Raw genomic sequence first — 27,361 nt, forward strand, 5'->3', positions numbered from 1 at the left:
ACTGCAAAATGTATAATGGCTTATGAAATATAAATTTTCAGGAAGTGTATGAGACCTACAGTTCCACAAAACTAACTGATCATTCTGAAATTTCTGTACTTAACCCATCTTTCTCTGCAACTCCATACAGTGCATTGTTAGGATGGCACAGTGGTTAGCACTGCACCAGGGACCTGGGCTTGATTCCCAGCCTTGGGTCACTGTGCAAACTCCAACATTCTCCTCCTGTCTGCACTGGTTTCCTCTGGGTGCTCATTTCCTCCCACAGCCCAAAGGTGTGCAACTTAGATTGGTTGGCTATGCTAAATTGACCCTAGTGTCAGGGGATTAGTGGAGTAAATATGTTGGGTGACAGGGATAGGGGCCTGTGTAAGTCAGTGTAGATTCAATGAGCCAAATGGCTTCCTTTGGCACTGTAGGGATTATGATATTTCAAATTATCAAATTGTCCACTTATTTTATGGTAAAAGAAGCTGCCACTTCTCCCCTAAAATGACAATAAAATATACAATCTGTATATCTCATTCCTGGTCATCACTTCATTGTCATATCACTGACTACAGAATTTTGGCGCAATGCTTTTGCTCTGGTATTTATTTGTTGCAATCAGCCAGCTTCATCAAGAAAAATAACCTAGACTATTTAATATGCAATCATACAGAACAGACAGGCTTGTGCAGGTATCAGAAATATTTAATTGTATGTCACAGATTATGACAAATTGCCCCAGCAATAAATGGCAAGAGGATTGTAACAAATGGTGTATCCTCATCTTGACGTTCGTCAAAATGCAAATATTTCCCACTTGCTTACACAGAAACCTAAAAAAATCTAAAGTTAACACATCAATCTCCATGACATCGGTACACATTTGACAACCTAACACAAGCAAGCAAATACTTATTCAGCTTTGATAACTAGATGAATTTCAAAATTAGAAAGTGTGCCTGCGACCGAGTTAACAGACTCAACAGAATGTTACAGTAAATGACAAATCAGCATTTAGGAGGATAATATTTAGAAATCAACCTAACAATTAGACTGATATATTATTCGTAATAGTTCAGCTGATCTGCTTTTAGCACCGTTTCCTATTTTCTTCCATGCCAGGCCAGTTCCTAGCCTGAAGGCAAAAAAAAACATATATGCAGCCATTTCCCAGCTGGCATGTGTGGAGAGCACAAGGCTTATTGCAAACTGGATTTCCTGACACTGGACTTCAAATTAAGACAAGAGTTTGTATTTCTTAATATTCTCCCATTACATTTTTTTTACATGAACTCCCCCCCCCAAAAAAAAAGATGCGCAAGCCACATTTGGGAACCATTTTTCTAGATACATTCAACCATGCGATTGACTCTTAATTGCCCCCTGAAATGGCCTAGCAAGCCACTCAGCTCAAAGGAAATTGGGGGATGAGTAACAAATGTTGGTCTTGCCAACCACATCCCATAAAAACATGTAAAAATAAATCAGATTTAAGACATCAAGCATATATCATTCACTGTTGTCCCACTTTCATAGAGATCAGAACGTATGAATTATTTCCAGTACAAAAAAAATGTGTTAATGGAGAAAAAGTTTTCTTCTAAAATCTTCAAATCCAGTGCTGAGACTGCTGTCTTCCTGTCTAAATTAGGCGCAATTCAAAAACCAGTTTTAAACAGTGAGTGATTAATAATGATTGTTAAATATAGTAAATTACATTGTGCAAAGTAAGCCCAAAAAATGACATTTGGTTAAAAATAAAAGTTTTAAAGCAACTTGGAAGTTAACAAAATAATGCGAGACCTGAGGTCTACAATAGCATTTCTGCATCCATTCCAAAAAGGAAAATATTTTCAAAATATTTTATTGACAGTGAATTTGAATAAATGTGTTGGTTTCTTCTGTATCATTAGTAAATGTGTGTTCAAACTTTGTATAAGTCTGATTTTATCTAGTAACTGGTGAGGCACACTGACCAAGAATGTCATAAGTTAGCATTGAGTTAGCTACAATCTGACACTAAATTTAGCCTCAGAACCTTAGGAAAGTAACTACGGCTTGTGTTGTGGATTGCTATGTAATTGGGCTGTTAAGTAAAGAAACAATTTAACACCAGGTTAAAGTCCAACCAGTTTATTTGATAGTAAACCCACAACCTTTTGGGGTTTGCCTCTTCGTCAGGTGAGTGGAGAGTTCTGGTCTCAGACAGAGCATGTAATATAAATAGCTTGTGGGTTTACTATCAAATAAACTGGGTTGGACTTTAACCTGGTGTTGTGAGACTTCTTACTGTGCTTACCACAGTCCAACGCCAGCACCTCCACATAAAGGAACAATTGCCAACACTTGCATGTAAATCATGGCAATTTGGGTGAGGTACTGGATGACAACTGGTGCGTATAGAAACTTAATCTTAGCAGTGACCTTTCAGAAAAGTGGAGGAAATAATCACTTTTTTGGACAGGTTTTGAGACAAAATATGTTTCAAAGTTTTAAGTCATCTTCCTTTCTTCCTGAAAGTACAGAAAGGGCTTCCTGGCACACAATACTGAAATCTTGCTAAGTGTCAAGAGTTTATCCAGCATTTTCTGTTCTTATTTCAAATTTCCAGCATCTGCAGTATTTTTCTTTTATTTTACTGCTTAAGTACTGCACTAGAGTCCCAGAATGGGACTTGAACCCAGAGTCAGAAGCAAATATACTGTCAACCGAGCCACAACTCACTCAAAGGATTGACATCTTCATTTCCTCCCTTTGCAACACAATACTGAAAGCATTAAATATCAGTTAATGAACACATACAAATGTATTTGATTTATGGTTTATAAATTAAATTTCTCTAAACAAACTTCTTTTGCAGGGTGGTGGGGAGAGGAATCTATTTTGACAGACTTAATGATGTTTTTTGAAATAGTAATACTAGCTAAGATGTGGAGATTTCAGATCATAACATTTTCATACATAGTATAATTGAATAAATAAAAATGTTTCTCAGTTATAGCAATCTTGGGGATGGTTTTAATTTTGGTGTTGATTTTTCTAAGGTAATTATCTCTGATTGCTTCCCTTTCTTCTAATTTCACCTGGTGAATTTTGAACTAAAACAGGACCATAGAGCAGATAGTAAGTGCTGAGCTATTCATCTGCATTGCTGTATAAACTAGTGTCCATCCTGAGTAATGCCATAAAAAAAACAATTCACGTAGAGCTTTAACATTATTAAGTAAAGCTAATGTAACATTCAAAATATCATATATTCTGATAATTATGTATTCAGTATTTTTAAAATGCTTCAAACTATCAAACACATGCCAAATTATTTTAACAGAATAGGCTGATTGTAGGGTTCATTTAACTAATGTTGTAAATAGCTAATTCTACTTCTAAATACTTAATTTTATAGCTTTTCGCTTCACAACCATCATCAAGAAGTTGCAAATAGAGGTGGTTACAAGAAATAATTTCTCTTTTTTTTTCCAACAATACCTCAAGCTAGAATATGACACATTAAGTCTTCAAAATAGTGCTTTATAGAACAGTTCTTAAAACAGATTTGTTTAAAGCATATGTAATTCGACAAATTGTTGCAATGCAAGCACAGATGAAGCTCGGAATAAAGCTATGGAATAAACTCTTTATAAGTATAGTAAAGACATAAACAAAGAATAAAAGTATAAGAAACAATTTTCTATTGATAAAATGTAGAAAATTTTTTCTGTTTTGAATAATTCCAGGTGGTCGTTTCCTAATATACTCAGGAGAGACGTGTTTACTGAACTTTAAATAAAATCTAGTAACACCAAGATTGTACATTTATATTTTCCAGTATTAAAGATTCAACAAACTCCAAAGCTCTCAGTTGAATGATTTGCTGAAGTTGATTCCTGAACGCTGGCGTTGGCTGTAGAATTCAGCACATCTTCAAAATTTCCGCTTTTTTGGGTAGGCACACCAACTTTACACTAAACAGAAACAACAATATTGAGACATTAAGAAAAATCCACAGCATCAGAGAGGTTATGCCTGCTGAATCACCTCTACATAACAGCAACATATTTTATCAATCTGAAGACTTAAATGTAACATTTCATCAGCTTACTAGATCAGGAAGTATTTTTTTTAAACAATTATAGATAAACCATACATCCAAAAGTGAATAGTGGCATCATCCAGATAAACAGAAGGAAAATCCAGTAGTCTGAGTAAGTAGCCAGAAAGAAAGGAGACTAACTTGGGTGATAATTATGCTGGGAGAGATGAAAAGCCAAAGACCAATGAAAATATGATTGAATACAAAGTGGTCAGGAATGCCAATCATACTGGCTGTAAAAGCAGCACACATTGGTTAGTGATAGTATTGGACATTGATTAGTCTTAGACATGGGCAGTTGACATGGTGGGGGGGGGGGGGGGGGGGGCGGCAGAATTCAGAATAGCCTCAAGAATTCCAATTTAGCAATCCATCTGTTGAGTACAAGTTTTCCTCCAGGTTATTGTTTGTATTTCTATTCCATAATAAGTTTGGAATTTTAAAAAAACTGCTAATTACATCTTTTTCTTTTAAAAGTACCTCTCCGAAAATGATTTATATTTTGGCTCTGTGCAAATAAGTGCTGAACAGTCTTTTAACAGGGACTCGTTGACCTTGTTCATGTAAAAGGAACTAATGTTATCACTCAGCCATTCCATCTCTTGTGGTAATTTTACGTGCAACAAATCTTTAAAGAAAGTGGATCAAATATCTTTTGATGTTTATTAGAGCAAAACTACTTGTTGTAGAGCAAATTGTGCATTTACATAAAATTAGGGTCCAGCTCTCAATCTGTTGGTGGCTTGTCTCTTGTCAGAGGCGAGGAATCTAAACCAGGATGTATAAAAAATGACAAGACTGGAGCTATGTAGTCAATTTAGCAAAGTGGTAGCTACTGGAGATATTCAGCAGCTCAGACAGCATCTGTGAAGACAGAAAGAGAGTTAACGTTTCAGTTCTGTCACCTCTCATGAGAACACAGAATTGTTTAGAAACGTAATAGGCTTTGAGTGAAAGAGGGAGAAGGGGTTGTAAAAACAGCAAAGAGGTCTGAGATAGAGTGGAAGACAGGAGGTAAAATGACAAAAGATTTTTCTATTCATTTGCTGTTAGGCAGCAGCTGCTTCTTCTGCCATTGATACCATTTCTGGATACATCTTTTGTATCTTCACTAAATCCATTATCACTCCATTTGGCTCTGCACCATCAACAATTTTGTCATTTCATTCCTTCCGTCTGCAACCATATCACAGACCTCCCCTTTTAACCAATTTCTTTTCCAACCTGTTCCCTCTCATTTGCTTAAAACCTCTTACATTTCTAACTTTTCCCAGTTCTGACAATAGGTCACAGACCTGAAATATTAATGCTGTTTTTCCATAATTGCTACACCAGCCCTAAGTTTTTCCAGCATTTTTGGTTTTTATTTTAAATCTCCAGCACCTGCAGTTGATTTGTTTTTATATTTTTGCTTTTGTATTGTGGCAATAGTTACCCTCTTAAAATCAACCAAATCTTGGAAGCACTAATTTACATTCAATAAAAAACCAAGAGGTCCCAGATTTGTTTGTACTCTTTGCTCAGCTGGTTGAATATACAACCACTACATTAACCATCAGGAGAGCAAAAAAAAAAATCTAGAATTCACATTCTCAATTATTATTGATTTTTACTGATACTGCAGCTGTGAACATTCATTATTGTAGCATCAAACTTGGATTATGTTCTCAAAGTTAACTGCCTGCCAACACAGTAGACAGGAATCTGATTATTAACTGGATGGCTATAGATTGAGAGGGGAGAATATGCAATGAGACCTTGTTGTCCTGGTACACCACTCACTGAAAGTAAATATGCAGGTGCAGCAGGCGGCAATGAAGGCAAATGCTATATTGGCCTCCACTGCGAGTGGATTCATGCACAGGAGCAGGGATGTCTTCTGCAGTTGTACAGGCCCTTGCTGGAACCTGGATTGTTGTGTGCAGTTTTTGGTTCCTTTTCTGAGGAAGGATGTTCTTGCTATGGAGGGTGTGCAGCAAAAGTTTACCAGACTGATTCCTGGGATGGCGGAACTGACATAATAAGATATTGAGTCAGTTAGGATAATCCTTGCTGGAATTTAGGAGAATGAAGGGGGATCACATATAAATTTATAAAATACTAACAGACTAGATGGAATAAATGCTGTGTCATGGATATGCCTAGTAACAGCAGGAACAAGAATTTCACAAGGAATGTTAGGATGTGAACTGCCCAGCAACAGGTAAAATCTGTCCAGTGACAGTAGTAGCCAGCATTCAAAGGAGATGATGAGATGCCATCTTTCCCAGTAATGAGATTAGCAGGAATCCAGACAGAATCAAAGGGGAAAATCAAAGAGGAACCAAGGTATAATCACCTGCATCTGCAAATGCAGGCAGGTATGGTAACATCTGCTAAAAAGGCAAGGTAACATCTGCTAACAGGGCAGTTTAACATTTCAGTTCCTGAGAGGCAGTTTACATCTAAGAAATCTTAGAGCCAAGTTAGTCCAGAAACCTGTAAGGCAGTGTAAGTATGTTCATTCCAAGAAAAAGACATTTCCCAGACATGATCATGCACTTTATATTGTGTGGTAACTATAAGCTGGATTTGACCTATAAATTGATTCGATTTGGATGTTGTTTGGGAACTGGAAAGTCTTAAAAAGTTTAGGGATCGCAGATATATCTTGGAACAAGAGGTAATTACTATGTAAACTGCATGTGTTTAAATATTTATTTAATTGTCTTAGAGTATTATTGTCCTATTTGTGTGAATCTGTCTTTAGTTTAATAAATTGTCTTTAGCAACTGTTATATGTCTTTATAAAATAGCTAATATTGGATCGGCCATACATTAGAATTACCCCTAATTTTCATTTCCAGTGAGGCAAGTGTTTAATGTTCAGAACGCTAAAATAAATTTATACCAACCGTGTACCAACTAAATGCACAAGACCTCTTAGGTGTACTCAGTTCAATCCTAATCATCTATTAAAATAACAGAAACATGGGGGAGAGTGAGGAGAAGATTTACATGGATGATACTAGAAATGCATGGGCATACTTCTAAGAAAAGGAAGAGGGGCTCTTTACAAATATGAAAGATTTTGATAGCGTGGATACAGAGAGAATGTTCCCTCCTGTGGGGAAGAGCATAACTAGAGGCCATGTATATAAAATAGCCACCAGAAATCCAATAGGGAATTAGAAGAAACTTCTTTATCCAAAGAGCGAGAGAATGTGGAACTCGCCACCACAGGAAGTAATTGGAGAAACAGGACAGATGCATTGAAGGGGAAGGTAGACAAACATATAAGGCAGAATTGGAGTAGATACTACAATGGTGGATTTAGGTGAGAAAACATGGTAGGAGGCTTGGGTGGAGCATTAACACTGGCACAGACTGGTTGTTGTGCCAGCATTTATCATGCCTCCTCTAAATGTGGGGCTGAATTATTTTAATTCATTTTGACTAATGAAGATTATGTATGAAATTTCAAATATACTCAGGAAGATGGAAGTTGGAATTCTAAACATAACCAGATCAAACCACACTGATTGGCTGCATTTAAGAGATATGCAGTGCTGATACATTCCACCACCAAATTATGACAACAAAACCTTTACCTTCAGGTTGCTAACTGTAGTTTCCACCCGCTCCTCAAAGGACTTGAATGTAGGAGAATTTCTGTGGCAAGAAGAAACACAATGATTTGTTCTTGTGTTTTATTCACTTAAAATTACAGTAAATGGCTCATGCATTTTGGCACAGATTTTATAAATATTAAGTTTTACTAATAATCATTTTATGTAAATTAGTCTTTCACATACGTTTCCAATTTGTGCTGACAGGAAACAGCACTGATTGCATGTTTATTTTTTAAAAAATGTTGAATTCACTGTTAATGAACTTCTATGTAGCAGTAGGTCAAGAAATTTTCCAATGGCTGAAAACAAGTTACTGCTTACTGAAGAGGTGTACATTATATTAAACTGATAGAGCCCAAGCATTCTATAAATACAGACATAACTAGTAATATTTAGAGACATAGTTAAATATATTTTAAAAACAGAACAAAATTCAATAGGAACATAACTAAGTAAACATGCAAGATAACAAGCATAAATTACTCTGTTTGGCACGGTTTCAGAGTGACAACAGTAGCCAAAAATTATGGCTATTCCCTATGCATACTGTAAATTATACTTTACAAGTGGTCCTAAAGGTGGTTAATGTCCAGTGTGCTGAACTGATAAATCCAGAAGATATGTTCAAAATTTACTGTTTGCAATGTTAGTGAATAAATCCTTAATATGTTTGAGTGGAGTTCCTCTGTTCACTATTCAATGGATTTGCAAACCTATTAAAATAAACTCAGTAATGTCCGCATTACAGAGAAAACAAAACCCCATGACTTTATTAAGATTTTATCTGTTAGAATTATCAACCAGGGCTAATATTTAACAAAATATATTTCTTATTCCCTTTCCAGTTTAAATGCTTATTGCAGAATCTGTGGTACGAGTAGGTGGTTCAAAAACCATTGCAGTGGAAGATCAGGAGAAAGGCAGTTGGACTAATCAAAGCCTTATTTTCTCATTGTGTTAATTGCTACTGCTACCATCCTAAATGGAAAGTGCAGTTTCAAGCCAACTAGAAAGCTGGTTAACTGGGCTTCTTGACCTTGCAATGTTAATAATTGGCAAAATGGGAACAACAAGAAACCACGCATTTATTGCTTCCTGCTTATTAGAATTAATGAAGTTAAAATACATATTATCTGTCTAGAAATATTAACTCACTTCCCTGACATCATTGGCCATGTAATTCCTCCAAGCCAGTTGCCTGGCTGTAATTTTATTATCAAAGTAAAATTATTCCAATAAACATGAAGAATTGTGTTGGAGGTAATCACAACTTTATGTTTGAAATTTTAAGCAACAATTGGAGCTAACATTTAAATAAGGGGGAATAAGTCTTAAAATTTTACAAAGTACAATGTAAGCAAATTAACTTTGTAATTCTAGCACTGATCTGATTAAATCTATGCTGATTAATAAATACAATCTGCCATGATTGCAAAGTAGACATCTCTGTTGAACCAGCACAGAATTTATGAGAATCAACCCCTCCATTCGGTTTCTCAAATGTGAAAAAAAAAGTTCCCAAGTCTCTCACTAAATCATAAAAAAAAGTTTTTACTTAATGCAGTTCAAACAAATCTCACAGCTAAAATTTAGGTATGTCCCGGTCCTTTCAACTCGCATCACATTACCTCATAGCTGGTAGACTAATTGAATACTGCACAGGGTAACTGGTACATGAAGCATTAAAGAAAGAAGAACATTGATGTGCTTAAGTCAAGCAGTAAGTGTAGAAAAAAGGCCACAATTAAACATTTATTAAATGAAGCTGTTAACATTTGGAATACAAACAGTGACATATACAAGAAAATATTACAACCTGATACCACATATGTAAGGAGGTTACTGTATCTGCTGTGCCTGAGCAATCCAAATTGAATCCCACCAGTCCACACATTTCCTACAGCCCTGTAGTATGCATTACTTAAGTTGATAACCATCCAGAGAAAGGTAATGGTCTACTTATTCTTAAAACGCTTCACAATTTTAAAGATCTACTAAATCTCTTAGCCTGCTGTGCAGTAGCTCCTGTGGAAACAGTGTCCTCATAAGTATAATGTTCCCATTCTGATTAATCTATAATCTTAATGTCAGTTTAATAAAGGGGCACAATGCATTATTACTTATTAATTCTTGACCTCTGGATCTCCATTTATAAATCACAAAACTTAATTGGCTTTAAAATAGTTTTATCTACCTGCACTCATGGTTCTGAGATTAAATGGGTCTCTCCATTCATGCATATTTTTCAGCACCTTTCCTTTAAGTGTATACTTCCAATCTTGATTTTATCTTCCAAAATGTATTATTTCATTCATTAACATGCTAAATTGTTTCTGCTAATTGCCTACTCTATGAACATGTGTCTCACTGAAATCATTGATCACCTCTTCAATGACTGCCAAATGTGAATTTTGTATTCCTTTTATTACTGTTCAACTCTATTGACTAGAGATAACTAGTTAGAAAAATGATGTGAAAATGCTAGCATTGGACTGGAGTGGGCACAGTAAGGAGTCTCACAACACCAGGTTAAAATCCAACAGGTTTATTTGGAATCATGAGCTTCCAAATCAGGTGATGAAGGATTTCAGGTGATCAAGTGAGCTTCAAAAGCTCATGATACGAAATAAACCAGTTGGACTTTAACCTGATGTTGAGAGAGTTGCTACAGTTAGAAAAAGTAACACATAATTGCTTTACTCACTGTAATGATGCACCTTCAGAGACTTCATTACTGAGCAAAAAAAAAGGATTCACCTGCATGGATCTACAAGATCAGCAAGTCTGCTGCTAGTTCTAAAATGATTTTGCTCAAGTGAACTCCTCCTCCCAGGGTGATTCCCCACTCTAAATCCTGATGGGTCACCTAGGCCAGGTGACCCTACTCTGCTACCCTTAGAGACAATCCATATAGTTTGCTTTCAGCAGCCAGTTTCTTTGACCGAAATAATTCCCCTCGTACACATTTTGAGCTCATCTTGTTCAAAAGACTCATCTCTTTGCTCCCCTGACCCTACTCCACTAAATTATGACCAGCTAACTTATGTTTCTGGCCCCCAAGTTAGCCAACAATGTTTATGTTCTTGCTCCTCAGGTTCTGTCCCCTTTCCATCTAATCTGCCATCATCACCCTCTCCTTAAAAAAAAATCTTCACTCTATCATCCCTGCAGACTGCCATTCCATCACAAAATTCCCTTTCTTCTCCAAAGTCCTTCACCTCCTAAATCCAAGCCCATCTTTCCCAGAACTTCATGTTTGAATCCTTTCAAACAAGTCTGCATTGCTGCCACTGTTCTGAAACAATACTTTAAAGTCAAAAATGACAACCAATCTGACTGCAATGATGACAAACTAGCCCTCCTCATCCTGTTTGCAGCCTTTGACATAGTTTACCACACACCATCATCTTCCAACTCTCTCTTGATAAGCTGGGGTGGGGTTACACTTGCCTTGTTCCATTCTTATTTATCATAATCAGGAGTGCACTGGCTTCTCCTAAAGTCACTGAATTACATAATTTTTAGATTTCTGGTATCCAGGTGGCACATGTACCATTAAAGATGAAACATCACTTCTAAATTGTGTCCAAAATTTGTGGGTCTTAGTCCTTGCCTATTTCTCATCCGCATGTTATCTATCAGTGACATCCAAAGACAAATTGTTGGCTTACACATGTTCACCGACAGCACCAACCTCTACCATCCCATTATCTCTTTCTATTCCTCTATTGTCGCAAATTGTCTGGAACATGAGAACGTGGGTCTTAGGAGGAGTAGGTCAGTCAGCTCTTTTAGCCTGCTCCGCCACTCAGTAAGATCATGGCTGATTTAGTTGTGGTTTCAACTCTACTTTCCCCATCTGTCTGCCACCTCCATAACCCTTGACTCTTCTAGTTCCTGCTTGCCCAACTTCCAGTACAAGATGACCAAAAATTCTCTTCATTTTAATAAAGGAAAGATAGAGCCATGGCCTTCGATCATCATCAGAAACATGATTCCATAGCCACTGTCTCCGCCCTCTATTTTTGAAAAATGGGTAGAACTTCCAAATGCTGATATCTGCGGAAACTTGGCATGCAAAGTACATAGAAAGTTAGAATGAAGGTTTAGTAAACAATTAGGAAGGTGAAAGGCATGTTAGTCTTCATTGCAAGGAAACTGGAGTACAGGTATAATGAAATGTTGCTGTAACTGTATGGGGTTTTAATTAGACCACACTGAGTACAGATTATTACTCACTAGCCCCGTCTCCTGTACTGTGTTAACTCTCTGCAGCGATACTTTAATGTCCTCTCTAGGACCCTATGATTGCCCAAACTAAAGGATCTCCGTTTTGACCTCTCCAGCTGAATCCAAAGGAACACAAGTATTACAGTCAGCACTGGCTTGGTTGCAGGAGTTGCCAGAAAAATTACACATGTAGGTATCAGTCTGTGCTTTTGGGCTCCACTCCAGATTTTTATTCTGGAGTTCATTCCTTTAGTTTTTACCTTTTCTGAGTTATCCACAAGGCAATGGAGCTATCTATCCATAGCTAGTAGTTTGGTTCATGAGTGCGAGGACATATCCATATGCCATGCTATGTCTCAGGGCCAAAACCCCTCAGAGTTCCTCTGAAACTTTAGCCTCAGACCACAAGAAACTGTGATTAACACTTCCAAATCATCTTCATTGCTAAAGCTGTCTCCAAGGAGTTTGATTTCTTTCATTCCTAGTAAATATTTTTACATTCAATAAACATTAACTCTTCATCAAGTCCATGCCCATCTTAGATTTGGAGGCCCTACTCATATCTGGAAAGGATGTTTTTGTTGCTAGTAGATTCAATCTCACTTTACTGCACTCTTTTTTCTATTTCATTTATACAATTATGATAGAAGGAACAATTTATCACCATTCAAATGCACAGCATCACTGCAATCCATCTTTTTTGGACGCATTAAAATGCATGCATGAACAAGGAATTTTCTACAGACTAGAACTGTTCAGCAAGAGGTGAGACCAAGAATCAACATAATTGCTACATCAGTGAAAAAAGCGATTACTGCAGACTTTGCATTTCTTTTCACCATTAGCTCCATGCTTTACTTTGTATTTGATATACCTTGTATACTTAATGGTGAAGTATGAAAGAGCTGAAAGCAGTAAATAGCTGCAAAGAAAAGCACATGCAACAAACAGCTGACATTCAAAATAAACATTTTAAAAAGCTTACAGTAAGGTGTTCATGTCCGAGAAGAGTCACAGCACAACACAACACAAAACACTGACTATGCAATAAAAGTGCATATACAAGGGGTTATACACTCCCATCACAGGCAATCACAGCACTGTAATACAGGTAATCTAATTATACCTTTCACACTCTATGCCATGGGTTAATATTTCCTCTAGCTATCATGATTTAAGCTGCTTTGCCCAACAGCCTTTTTTGCTTCATCCTGGAATCTCCATAAATGGGGGAATAACTTAAAAGGATCCACAAATAAATGTTTTTGGAACATTACAACAAGCATACACTGCCACGTGGGTATACAATTTTAAAGAGTCTGGCTTACCAATCATGAGAGTTTAAAAATTAAACAGGAAAGAAAACCGGAGCTGAAGGTCAGACAAAATGTTTTAAATTAATCTAGTAAGTAGCTAGGAAGATTGCAAGTTTGATTTCTGATGTAAAGATAATTGTAGCCTGGTGAAACAGTTGTGATGCTATTGATCTCTGTACCAGAGAAAATGGCATGAATTCCTACTCCTCATTAACAAGTAATCTGGCTGGAAATGTCATTTCCCTTGTGTGGATTCTAGGTGAGGGTAAGATTAGGTTCAGTTGTGACGATGCCCCCAACCCCAACATTCACTATCAGAAATCATGGGCAAGCCCACCTCTGCATGGCCATTAAGCCCTGATTTAACTTAACAACCATGAGGCTTGAGATGCCCAAGCAAGAGAGGAAGGGGGCATGATTAGGTGGCTGGAGAGTGGGGAAAAAAAAACAGGTTTGATCACTGTTGCTCAGAAGGGCACATGGCATCCAAACAGGAGGCACACACTACCTAGCTCGTAGCCAAGCCACTAGGATTTACAGTAGCCTTCCCATGTGGCTTGGGCAATTCCCGCCACTGGTAAAAAAAAAGCCATGGTGGGAGGAGACACTTAAGGGCATCAACTTCACAGCTAGTAAAATTTCAGCAGGTTGGAGGATAAGACACTACATTCATCTATCAACCCTTCATCATTGCACCTGAATTTTACAATCCATACCTCAGTCCACACCTTTGAGGGGGAGTGGCATTTTGAGACGGTGGGCATGAAAAAACTAATGGGTGTAAATTTGCAAAAAACCCACAAAAAACATGGAACATTGTCATCCCAGGCACCATTCTTCCTTATTCAATTCCAATTCTCACATTCCAATGTATTATGTAATTATCAGTAAATGAAAACCAAAAAAAGCTGTTCAAAAATGATGGATGAAAACAATACTTAGAGTCCAGATGAGAACTTGATGCTGTACGCCAGGTTGCCATACAGAAAATAAAATTATTCAGAAAGAAATGTCAAAAAGGATATATTGTGGTCAACCCTTTGTATATGCACTAGTTCATTAAACAGAATGAAAATGTGGAATTGTGTCACGCATCCCTTTCCATGTTGGTATCTTAAAAGACAACTCAACATGTCCAAATTATTTTAATCTCACCTGTTTGCAAGCAGACGTCTGAAGTAATATAAGCTACAGCAAAACAGTTAGTCAGTTATGGATATCAAGCAGCACAGATAGTGTACTAAGAGACGCAATCACTGGAGTGAAACATTACTAAACACGAAGGAGCCTACATTTGCAAAGATCGCAGACTTAAATAAAACACATTTGTTCTAATTCCCACAGAGGCCAACAACTTTCAAAAAAAAGGTATCTGAATCCTAGTGACCTCCAGAAAATGTTACAAGGTTCCAAGTTATAAAAGTTTTACTGTAATAAACAAGCTAAAAACAAGACTGACCAAACACTATTTTTGTAGGCAGTTTATACTCCAAACTAGAGAGACGTTTCCCCACTTAACTTTTAAAGCAGCCCAAAATTCCCCAGTATGGTTGTGCTTTACCCTCCCTCTTAGGCAGCCATTTTATTTTCCCGGAACCAGTCCAAAGCTATTTCTTTTCTCTAGCCCAAGCTAGGCAAATCTTCCTTAAGATCCTCACAAACCTGGTCTCTTCAATCCCAGCACAAATTCACACCTACTTTCTACATTGTGGAAAATAGGGTCAGCCTTTTCCCTGCTTCTAGTTTTTCTGTACTCTCTCTCAGATTCTTGCAGACAAACCCATTTCTGTCAAGTTCAATAATATCTTAGAAAATCCTGTAATATGATTACTACGTTGGCTTTCTATGGACTTTTCCCTTCCCAAAGCCCATCTTCCTGATAACGTGAATCACATGAACCTTGTACTTATGTAGAAATATTAATTAGCTATCGTCTAGACTCCCAACTCCATTCTATTTTGTAAATGAATAGTCAGTTTAAAGTATAATTGTACAAAACCTGACATTCATTAACTCTTCACTGTGAGATTTGGAGACTAATAGTCTATCCTAAATTAATTCAGATGTTTTTGCCATTATCTGCAGATGTGAATATCTGGCATCTTCTCAACAAATCTCTTAACTTGGGGCCCCTCTTGTCCTCACAGCAACTGAGCCATTCAGACTTGTTGTTGGATAGAATTAATAGCAGGTCACATGGCACCCTTCATTCTTCCATTTTACATTAAATCAAATCGCCTATCTCAAAACATAAGAATCTTATAAATTTTGTATTTCAAACATATTATAAATTAAGGTGTTGCATGAGTTCTGTAATAATCACTTAGAACTGAAGGTTGCATGAAGAATAAAAGGTCTAGTGTACATACTACATAAAAGTACTGTGATAACAAACACTTTGCATTAAGAATTACTGAGTCCGAACTGCATTCATTTGTACTTACTTCATCTCTCCTATTTTCTTGTTAAGTGTAGAGCTTACGTTAGTCAAAGCTGCTGATGCCTTTTGTCCTGTGGTATTGAGAGTCTCCTGTGTTTTTTTGTATCTATGGAAATAAATGAAGCAATTTAGGCATTGAAGAGTACCTAGTGAAGGAGAGGAGAGCTCAGACTTGTGTGCAATTAGACTTTAAACAGAGTGTGGCTTTGAATGTTAGAAATAAACATAAATCTAACTGGTTCATCTCATTCAATCTGTTGCATCCAAGTAACATGATCCCCAATGCTCCCCATCCACCAGCAGTCAATGCAATTTCCTGAGTGAAGCAAAAAAGAAGTTTTTAAAAAAGCCTATGTCAATTCAGGAGGGAAACAATCCTGGAAAATTCCTCTATTTATCCCAATGAGTCAAAACAGGTATTAGAATATAACAGTGACCACAAAATACATTACCTAATATTCCACTCACCCTTTGTATGCAACAGTATCAGCTGCTGTCAAGAACTCATCCAACTCCCTTCTGAACGATTGCTGCAAATCTCCATCTACTGCATAAGCCAGAACCATATTCCAAATCCAACAATTTGGTTACAGTTGTGCACTGTTATAGCTGACAGTAGTTTCTTTTTTTTAGAAGATTTTGTAAGTAATCATGCCTTACAAAAATGTATTTTTTAAGACAATTGTTCAGTAATTATATAGAGGTGAAAAAAAATCTTCAAAAATGTAAATGTTTTAATGAAATGAAACAAGTATCCAGAGCACAGCAGTAAGCTAATCACACACTACTGAGGGATCAGTTATTAAACTTGATATATCTGCCTTTCTCTGCTCTTACATCTCAAGTTTACTGACACTAATCTGCCCTCTCGCATGTAGATGTCTTTCCACGGCAACAGTGATCTGTGCAGGGACAAAGAACGGTGCCATTCGGTGTTGTGAATCAACCCAAGGTGTGACAGAATAAATATGGCATCACATTAGGTGCCTTACTAGTTTGAGAAAAAAAGTCATGAAACAGTTACCTGTTATAGCCTATGCAGACTGAAAAATGTTAAGCTCCAAATATAAGTAGGATTGGAAAACCAGAATTTTCAGAATTGAAACAAATTTAAATAAATATTATGTTTAGAGATTTTAAAAATTTCACCTTTATAGAGGAGCTTAGCTTAATTGATATTAAACGTCTTCTTTCAGGGAGTTAAATTCACAAGACAGCCACAGACTGTAGCTACAAATCAGATGAAATGTTGTGACAAATATCCCAGAAAAATTGCAATTTACAGATGAGAATGTCCAACTGTCTATGCCTGGAGAAAAGGCCAGTTATGGCCTCAGAGTTTAGCTTAACAGTGGCTTGATCTGAATTAATAACATGCTTGCCAAAAACAAGTTTTATTTAGACCATTAACCAGGACATAATGGTGCATTTATTTTTACCATTTATGCAGGTGGTCTACAGATCAATTTATTTTTACCATTTATGCAGGTGGTCTACAGTACCGGCTTATGATATTACAGCTTCTGCTACAGAACAGAAGTTAAATAGAAACTGCTAGAAACATTGCTATTTATGTTCAGTTACTGACAAAGTAAATAGTGTAGTATGGGGTGCCAAGGAGGGGTAGTATCTCTGATGGGATAACATGTCGTGCCCTTTTCAGGGTGGTTTGTCCATCCTTTGTCCCTGCCTAGCATTTAGCTCTCACCTGTGGCTCCCTGTAGCTGTCTGCACGCGAGTGGCCACACCCCGGGTAACGGTTTCGACAAGCTGGCTAAACCAGGTGAGGATAGTCAACGAGTCTCAACCCTTAGAGAAATAGGGAAATGTCTATCCCAGCACATGAAGACAGACTCCGGCAGATTGAGCGGACGAGATCAACGGAAGGTCCAACGGTCAAGAAGGCAGTCTCTGCAAGCGCCGTGGAACACAAAGAACAGGGCAAGATACAGAAGATGCTCTGATTATCCACTGCGCCTAGTCCCTTCTCCAGCCATCTTGACTCTTGTCTTGCCACTGGATTCAGATGGGAACTGGGGAGAGAGTGAGGCTGACGCTGCACAACTGTCCTTCACTTTAATCCAAATCAAGCGCGAGTTTCGACACCATCACCATCATCATTGTCCTGTTCAATGTTTGAAGGCCTGTGACGTTGGGCGACGACGAAGCAGCAGGTGCAGAAACGCTGGGAGCTGTAGTCATGGACCTGCACACAGGCAGCTCAGGTCTAATGGTCACTTTCCACTGACCGAAGCAGCAGTGGAACTCAGCATCTACCTGGGCAACTGAGCAGTCCTCTTCAGGAACGCACCGCTCACCTCCGTAGAATGAGGAAGGGGCTAGAAAAGGTGCCCTAAACATTGCCTGCTTCACTACACCCTGTCCAGTTTACCGTGGCTGGCGGGGATCCTATCTTGTGGTCGAACAAACAAAATAAAACATAAGATGATACCGCTCACCAATGTCACTTGGAATGTGCACACGCTTTTGGACAACCCTATAGCAGGCAGACCAGAGAGAAGAACAGCCTTAGTTGCCAGAGAGCTTGCAAGATACAACATTGACATTGCTGTCCTGAGTGAAACTCACCTTGCCAACATAGGTCAGTTGACTGAAACTGGAGGTGGATAGTTTTTTCTGGAGCGGCCACGGCAGCGATGAGCGTCATGATTCGCTGTCAGGAGTCATCTTGTTCGGAAACTTGCTAGTCTACCCAAGGGTGTGAACGACCGGCTTATGATATTACAGCTTCTGCTACAGAACAGAAGTCAAGCCACCCTGATCAGCACTTATACCCCTACAATGAACAGCCGGATGAAATGAAAGACAAGTTCTATGAAGAACTAGATACCCTACTATCAGCAGTGAGCAGTACTGACAAACTGATCTTGCTTGGCAATTTCAATGCAAGAGTAGGGTGTGACTCTGCAATCTGGCAGGGAGTCATTCAGAGGCATAGGTAACAGTAATGGCCTACTCTTAATGAAACCTGTGCAGCACACAACCTTCTCATCACCAACACAAGCTTCCGTCTGCCAACCCGTAATAAGACCTCCTGGAAGTACTCCCGCTTTAAGCATTGGCATCTTATCGACTATGTGATCATCAGGAGAAAAAAAACAGGCAGGATGTCAGAGTGACCAAGGCCATGTGTGGTGCTGACTCCTGAACAGATCACAGGCTCATTATCTCCAAAATGAGGGTCCGCATCAGACCCAAGAGGCGACCACAAGGAAGCAAGGTTATGAAAAGAATCAATGCAGCCAAGCTAAAGAGCCCCAGCATAAGACTCAGAAATCATGCTTGCTGATCTACACCTCACAGGCAGCACTGAGGACAACTGGGAATGCTTCAGGGATGCTGTCTATTCATCTGCATTGAAGATACTCTGGCCCTCTACCCGCAAGCAGCATGACTGGTTCGAAGAGAATGATGAGGAGATACAGGCTCTACTTGTTGAAAAGCACCATCTTCATTGGGCCTGTCAGAAAAATGCTTTTACCAGTGCTCGCAGGACAGTCCAGAATAAACTGTGTAAAATGCAAGATGCCTGGCTGAGAGCCAAGGCAGATGAAATACAGGGATACATCGACAGAAATGACTTGAAATGGTTCTACGAAACCCTCAACACACTGTACAGACTTCAATCTCTCGGGAGTTCCCCCTCCTGAGTACAAGTTCGCATTACAGAGGGGGCTCAGATCCTGCAGAGATGGGCTGAACACTTTTGAAGCCATCCTCAACCGATCATCTATTCACGATGAGGCAACAGACAGGATTCCCCAGGTTGATATCAACAGCATCATGGATGACCCACTGGTAGTAGCCGAAGTCATGAAAGCGGTCAGCCAGCTATCATGTGGCAAAGCCCCAGGGGCAGATGCCATACCCGCAGACAGCTACAAAACTGCTGGTCCTGTACTTATCGAGAAGCTCAACAAGTTGTTCCAGTCCTTTTGGAAGCAAGGATCCATTCCTCAGGAACTTAAAGATGCTCCCATTGTACACCTCTACAAGAGGAAGGGCAATCAGCAAGTATGTGACAATCACCGAGGAATCTTGCTGCTCGCCATCACAGGAAAAACCCTCGCTAAATCATCCAGTCACTCATCTGGAGCTGGGACTGCTTCCAGAGTTACAGTGTAGCTTCCGCAAAGGTTGAGGGACTATTGACATGATTTTTGCAGTGTGCCAACTTCAAGAAAAAAGTGTCAGGAGCAGAATCGCGAGCTCTACACAACCTTTGTTGACCTCGCGAAAGCCTTTGACACTGTAAGCCAACAAGGCCTGTCGAGGGTCATGTCAAAGTTCGGCTGCCCCCCCAAATTCATTTAGATGGTATGCCAGTTCCATGATGGCATGATGGCCAGGCTGGTGGAAGGCGGAGAACCCTGAGAATCACCAATGGCATCAAACAGGGCTGTGTGCTCGCATCCACACCGTTCAGCATGATGTTTACTGCCGTGCTGAATGATGCCTTCCAGGACAGTGTTGCTGGAATCAGCCTCAAGTACAGAGTAGATGGGAAGCTCTTCAACCTGAGGAGACTTCAAGCTATTACCAAAGTAAAGGAGACTGTTCTGAGAGACTTCCTCTTTGCAGATGACTGCGCTATGTATACTGGCTCAGAGACAGAGATGCAAGTCAGCATGGATAAATCTTCCACAGCTTCTGACAATTTTGGATTCACTATCATTAAAAAGACCGAAGTCATGCACCAGCCTGCTCCTCATGCACCATACATAGAACCCATAATCACAACCAAAGGGCAGAAACTACAGACAGTGGACCAGTTCACTTATCTTGGCAGCATTCTCTCCCAAGCAGTGACTATTGATACAGAAGTTAACTGCAGAATAGCAAAGGCAAGTTTGCTTTCAGTACATTGCACTCCACTGTATGGGAACATCGAGGAATCAGCCCAGCAACAAAACTGAAGGTCTACAGCATTGACTACTCACTACCCTCCTGTATGCCTGTGAAATGTGGACTGTGTATCGAAGGCATGCAAGGCAGCTCAATCATTTCCACATGACTTGTCTTTGCAGAATATTATGCATCAGATGGCAAGACATTGAAGTTCTCTCTAGAGCAAGTCTACCATCATTCCACACACTGCTGATGAGAGTGCAGATCATGTCATCCGTATGCCAGACGAGCGCATACCCAAGCAGCTCCTTTTTGGGGAACTCTCTGCTGGAAGACGCTTGCATGTTGGGCAGAAGAAACGTTACAAAGACAGACTCAAGGCCGCCCTGAAGTCGCCTGACATAGACATGACCATCTGGGAAACGCTGGCACAAAACTGCCCTCTACCTGGTGCTGCCTCATCCACAAGGGCTGTCAAGCTTACAAAGCAAGGTGCATTGCTGAAGCACAACGTAAGTGCAAGCTGCACAAGTCCAGAACCACCAGTGCAACAACTACAGTGCCTACACAAGTCTGTCCAGTATGTGCCAGGACATTCCGTGCCCGAACTGGCCTGATCAGTCATCTTCGGACACATCACATCCAGCCTCAAAATTACTAATGGTGTTGTGGTCCTCATAAGAACATAAGAAATAGGAGCAGAAGTAGGCCATCTGGCCCGAGCCTGCCCCGCCATTCAATAAGATCATGGCTGATCTGTCGTGGCTCAGTTCCACATTCCCGCCCTCTCCCCATAACCCGATAGATGAACAACCGACTGACAAAAAATAAAGCAGCTTAACAATTTCTGACCACATCTCAGTAAAATGTTAACTAATCTACTATCCAGAAGATTGAAGAGGCACATGCAAAGTTCACAGTACTAAATTCAAAGGATGAATCTCGCTGTTTTACCTCCAACTTACATTACTTGATATTGGGCAAATTTGTAAATATACGGGAGAGACTAGCACCCAAGAATCTGAGAGAATATTGAAGGTGAATTCAAAGTCTGAGATCACAGCACAAGATCACAATATCAGAATGAGCGATAAAGGGACTTGATTAGTGAGCTAAAAAAACGCACCATCTACAAGGCAGTACTTAACCAAATGTAGTATCAAGCAGCCTTAGTAAAACTGAAGTCACGGGAATCAGAGGGAAATTCTTCACTGGTTGGAATCATACCTAACACAAAGGAAGGCAGCTGTGGTAGTTGGAGGCCAATCATCTCAGCCCCAAGACCTGCTGCAGATTCAACCATCTTCAGTTGCTTCATCAATGACCTTCCCTCCATCATAGTCAGTCAGAAGTGGGAATGTTCACTGATGATTGCACAGTGCCATTGCAGCAGACTGTGTCTATATGCTGAAAGACCTAGACAACATCCAGGCTTAGGCTGATAAGTGGCAAGTAATATTTGTTCCAGACAAGGGTCTTCTCAACAAGTGAGAATCTAATCATCTTCTCTTGACATTTAATGGCATTGCCATCACTGAATTCCCTACTCTCAACATCCTGAGAGTCACTACTGACTAGAAACTTAACTGAACCAACCATAAGCACCACTGTGGCTGGAAATTCTGCAATGGGTAACTCAGTTCCTGATTCGCACCATCTGCAATGCACAAGGGCTGTGATGGAATGCTCTCCCTTTGCTTGGATGAGTGCAGCTCTAACAACACTCAAGAAATCCAACACCATCCAGGACAATGCAGCCCACTCAATTCGCACCCTACCAAAAACCTTAAACATGAGTTCACTCCGGCACATAGCAGCATTGCATATTACATGAACTGCAATAATTTAGCAAGTCTTCTTTCACAACATTTTACAAACTAGTGATCTTTATCATTTAGAAAAACAAGTGCAATAGATGCATGAAATCATCAAATTCCCCTGCAAGCCACACACCATCCTGACTTGGAACCATATTGCCATTCCTTCGTCATGTTGGGTCAAAATCTTGGAACCCCCTTCCCAACAGCACTGAGGATGTACTTGCGCACCAAAGATTGCAGTAGGTCAGGATAGTGGCTCACCACCAGCTTTTCAAGGGTAATCAGAGATGAGTAACAAATGCTGGCCTTACCAGCAATGCTCACATCCCATGAAAAAAAAATTGGAAGTATTTTCCAAATTAATAACTTTTAATATAGAGTACAATACTTACAAATGTAATTTAGTATTGGGGATACAAACAATGCATGAGCATTTTACAAGGATGATTATTGATTGTTCCTACCGGACCTATTGCCTGAGCTGGGGTTTTATAGTCAACTCTCAACTCACATCCAAAGTCTAACATTATAACAGCATGATGTGCAATCAAGGCAACTGTTCAAATTGTGATTTAATTTCAGAAACCCAAAAAGCACTGATTTTAAACATTACAGTCATCTTGTTTATTTCATGAAAACTATAACTATAACCAGCCAATTTATAAACAATTCAGGATAATGTTTGTATTATTGACTGAATATAATTCAGACTTCATATTCCAAAAAGGGAAATGAGGCCTACAGTAATAACCTTTGTAACAAACTGCTGATTTTATGATGAAGCTCTAATCCTCACCATTCTTATACTTATTTTGAACTAAGCGTGGAGTTAAAAAACATTTCTCTTATGATGCAAAAGAGTAAAGTAGATAAAACAAAATTGCAGCATGTGGCATTTATTTAGTCAGTGCAAAAATACTTCAAAAGGATACGTCTTTTGCTAAAATTATAATTTTCCCCATCCAATTACATTAGGCAAAAATGAAAACAGCATTGAAAGGTAGGTTGGAGTCTTACACTCTACATCTTATCTACCATCAGCTCTTCCATGTTCTCCAACTTCAACGTTCTTCAATGTATACTTACTCAGCACACTATCACTTTTAAATAAACTGTTTAATATCCTGACTGATTCAAAACTTTGTGGCTGCTGGCAACCCAAGGTTGAAGACAGACAATGAGTGACAGTAAAGCGTGCAAATAGGGCTCAGCCCAATTCAATCCTTGCCTGATGCCTACACGTGCAATTTTCAACTTTTGACCTTGATAATCCAGGACCAACTGCAATGCAATTATCCCATTAATAAAAAGAGGGAATTGTTAATTTTAATTTTTAAACAGGCACTTCTATTAGATCGATTAAAAATTAACCAACAGCAAAAACTACATTTTGTATTAAGCAAATAAACACTTGGCTGAATCACAGCAAAGCATTTCAGCACATAACAGCAGGAATAAAGTACACATTGTTCAAACAAGTTGCAGCAAACTCCTTCGCTCAAAAACTTACATCACTGAAGTCTGCATATCATGCCAGCCTTTACTCAAGTTGTTTTTTATTTCATTCAATGGGGTGATGCCCAACTTCTGCTTTATTTCAGCGAGATGCTTCTCCTTGGCAATCAGAACTTGCCGCAATGTAGAAATTTCATCTTCTAGCTGACATTAAAAAAACATTTAATTCTTTATGTACACATTCTAACTAGATATTTCAGTAGTTTATGTTACAATCTAAAACCACAATCACTCTCCACCCCAATGGGCAGCTTGCTCAGGTAAGTCACTATATAAAATTATAACAGCACTGAATGTACTCAGTTTGCAAATCCGTATATTCTAACCACATAAACTTTCTCCAGGCTCTGCAGTAATGTTTAAGTCGCAATTTTTACTTCTTTTAAAATATGGCCATAAAATTTTTTCTTCTTCCTGGAATTCCTGACCAGCTCTGGAACTCCTGCGACTGCAACGGCAACCTGGTTCCATGCTTCTCATCAGTTGGCCATTGCTCCCAACATTTAATTGGAGGGAATTTCTGCTTATCCAGTTTTGGATGCCAGATACACAGTCAGATAATTTGGCAACCATGAAGTCTAGAGAGGTGACGGTGAGATACAGCTAAATATTATTAGCATACATGTAAAAATTAAAACTGTTTTTGGATGATGTGACTGAGAGGCAGCATATGGATGACAAACAGTAGCAGCAGCCAAGGTCAGATCCTAGGAGACACTAGAAGTAACGATGCAGGAGTAGGAAGAGAAGCAATTGCAAAGATTCTGTCTATGATTAGATAGATCAGGAACTACATTAGTACAATCCCACCCAGACAGACAAAAGCGGCAAGATGTTGGAGAAGACTGGGGTGGTCAACCATGTCAAAGGCTGCAGACAAATCTGGTCAGTGATGATCCTCAAACTAAGGGTGGCAAAGTAATCCTGTTGAAGGCAAGCACAAGACATTCTGTATTTGAGATGGTAGCATTACTTCACACTTGCACAATGCAAATGTTATAAGAACATAAGAACATAAGAAATAGGAGCAGGAGTAGGCCATCCAGCCCTTCGAGCCTGCCCCGCCATTCAATAAGATCATGGCTGATCTGTCGCTGCTCAGTTCCACTTTCCCGCCCTCTCCCCATAACCCTTAATCCCCTCTCCTATCAAAAACCCATCAACCCGCGTCTTAAAAATATTTAGCGAGGCAGCCTCCACCACTTCAACGGGCAGAGAATTCCAGAGATTCACCACCCTTTGAGTGAAGAAGTTCCTCCTCAACTCCGTTCTAAACCGCCCCCCTTTTATCTTGAGGCTGTGCCCCCTAGTCCTATTGTCTTTTTTGAGCAGGAAGAGTCTTTCCACCTCTATCCTATCCATCCCATTCATCATCTTATACGTCTCAATGAGATCTCCTCTCATTCTTCTAAACTCTAACGAGTACAAGCCCAGTTTATTCAGCCTCTCCTCATAGCTCAACCCCCTCAACTCCGGTATCAGCCTAGTAAACCTCCTCTGCACTCCCTCCAAGGCCAAAATATCTTTGCGCAGGTGCGGCGCCCAAAAATGCACACAGTACTCCAGTTGCGGCCTCACCAATGCCCTATACAGCTGCAGCAAGACCTCCCTATTTTTATATTCAATCCCCCTCGCTATGAAGGCCAGCATCCCATTCGCCTTCCTGACCACCTGCTGCACCTGCAAGCTGGGTTTTTGCGACTCATGCACAAGGACCCCGAGGTCCCTCTGCACCGTCGCCTGCTGCAGTTTTTCGCCTCGTAAGTAATAGTCCTTCCTACCATTTTTCCTACCAAAGTGGACCACCTCACACTTGCCAACATTAAATTCCATTTGCCATTTCCTGGCCCATTCGCCCAGCCTATCTAGATCCTTCTGCAGACTCTCCCCACCCTCCGCACAATTTGCCGTTCCCCCAATCTTGGTGTCATCAGCAAATTTCGACACTCTACACTCGGTTCCCTCCTCCAGATCATCTATATAAATGGTAAAAAGCTGAGGCCCCAGCACCGACCCCTGGGGCACTCCACTAGTCACCATCCACCAATCCGAATAGCACCCGTTGACCCCCACTCTCTGCCTCCTATTTGACAACCAATCCTCTATCCACGCTAACACCCTACCCCCAACTCCATGTCCCTCGACCTTCTGCAATAACCTCTTGTGAGGCACTTTGTCAAACGCCTTCTGAAAATCTAGAAAGACCACATCCACCGGCTCTCCTCTATCCACCGCCCTAGACACATCCTCATAGATTATCTGTCACTTGCTGGTCCAAGTCCGAATATTATCCCTGTGCTGAGGAGGGATGGTTTACCTTTGTCACAGATAGGGAAAAAACAAATGTCGTAACACAGGATTTTAAGAAAGCATTTTCCTCAGGATGCAGGTGATATTGTAACGCTGCGATGATGACCTATCACTAGATGTGCTGAGCAACTTATGATGAGTTTTCTTTAGACATTCTGGTGATTTGTCCCTAAAATGGTGATGGATAGAGAATTCCTAGATGCTGACCCAGTGATGTTGAAGGAACAGTGACATGTTTCCAATTCAGGTTGCTGTGTGACATGGCACAAGGAGAAAGAGAAAACATGGAAGGGAGGATGCTCTTATCCTTATTAGTACAGCCAATAAGAGGTGAAGGAACTATCCAAAAAAACCCCAGTAACCAAGTAGACTTGCTATAATAAAAGCAAAACATAGTGGATACTGGGGATTTGAAATAAAAATGTAAAGTGCTGGAAAAACTTAGCAAGTCTGGCACATCTGTGGAGAGAGAAACAGTTAATGTTTCAAGTCCAATAGAGTACATCCTGAAAGTTCATAGATCCTGCAGTCACTCTGTGCTAGTAATTGATGAAATGAAATTCAAGTCCACAAGGACATCAGTCAAGCTAATTTCTGATAGCGTTGAGTGTTGCTACAGCTACATTCCTGCTGCACGTAAATGGTAAGCCCTTCCATCAACATGATGGAATTGTAGTTTGCTGCAGAGGCTTTGAGAAATCAAAGCTGTGAACCACTCATCGCAGAGTAATCTACATATTCACACTGCTGCTACAATTGGCTAAATAAAGTTGCTGGTCAATGATGATCCTTAAGCCAAGGGCGGCAAAGTAATCCTGTTGAAGGCAAGCATAAGACATTCTGCATTTGAAATGGTAGCATTACTTCACACTTGCACAATGCAGATGTTATCTGTCACTTGCTGGTCCAAGTCAGAATATTATCCACGTGCTGTAGCAGGCTGGCATGAACTCCCATTATCAGAAGCATTGCAAATGGAATAAAATAATGTGGGATCAACTGCAAATAATCCTTCCCCTGATATTGCCTTTACAATCATCCCAGCAAAGGTGAAGGAACTAAGCACAAACCAAGAAATCAAACTCAAGACCCTGTCATTCCATGTAGCTCAGCTAATCACTAGATAAACTCTAAATACATTGGGAAAGTCTGGAAATTTGGATTTTAATTCA

General features: G+C 39.6%; 1 protein-coding gene across 3 annotated transcripts in view; it reads right to left on the reverse strand.

Annotated features, from left to right (window-relative positions):
* Positions 1–530: 530 nt before the first annotated feature.
* The window catches only part of tpd52l1 (tpd52 like 1), a 41,287-nt gene continuing 14,456 nt past the window's right edge, over positions 531–27,361 (reverse strand). Inside the window, exons 3-8 of one of the 3 annotated variants that reach the window (XM_080192517.1) lie at positions 23,875–24,023; positions 15,680–15,781; positions 14,391–14,423; positions 9,318–9,356; positions 7,669–7,729; positions 531–3,950 (exon numbers count right to left, since the gene is read on the reverse strand). In XM_080192517.1, coding sequence (XP_080048643.1) covers positions 3,825–3,950; positions 7,669–7,729; positions 9,318–9,356; positions 14,391–14,423; positions 15,680–15,781; positions 23,875–24,023 — 510 coding nt within the window. In that variant the 3' untranslated portion in view covers positions 531–3,824. The remainder of the gene's footprint in view (positions 3,951–7,668; positions 7,730–9,317; positions 9,357–14,390; positions 14,424–15,679; positions 15,782–23,874; positions 24,024–27,361) is intronic. The other 2 variants (XM_080192518.1, XM_080192519.1) reach the window with 2 other exon arrangements.

The sequence above is a fragment of the Carcharhinus amblyrhynchos genome, chromosome 7 (assembly GCF_965287045.1).
Source record: "Carcharhinus amblyrhynchos chromosome 7, sCarAmb.v2.hapA, whole genome shotgun sequence".
Classification (NCBI taxonomy): domain Eukaryota; kingdom Metazoa; phylum Chordata; class Chondrichthyes; order Carcharhiniformes; family Carcharhinidae; genus Carcharhinus; species Carcharhinus amblyrhynchos.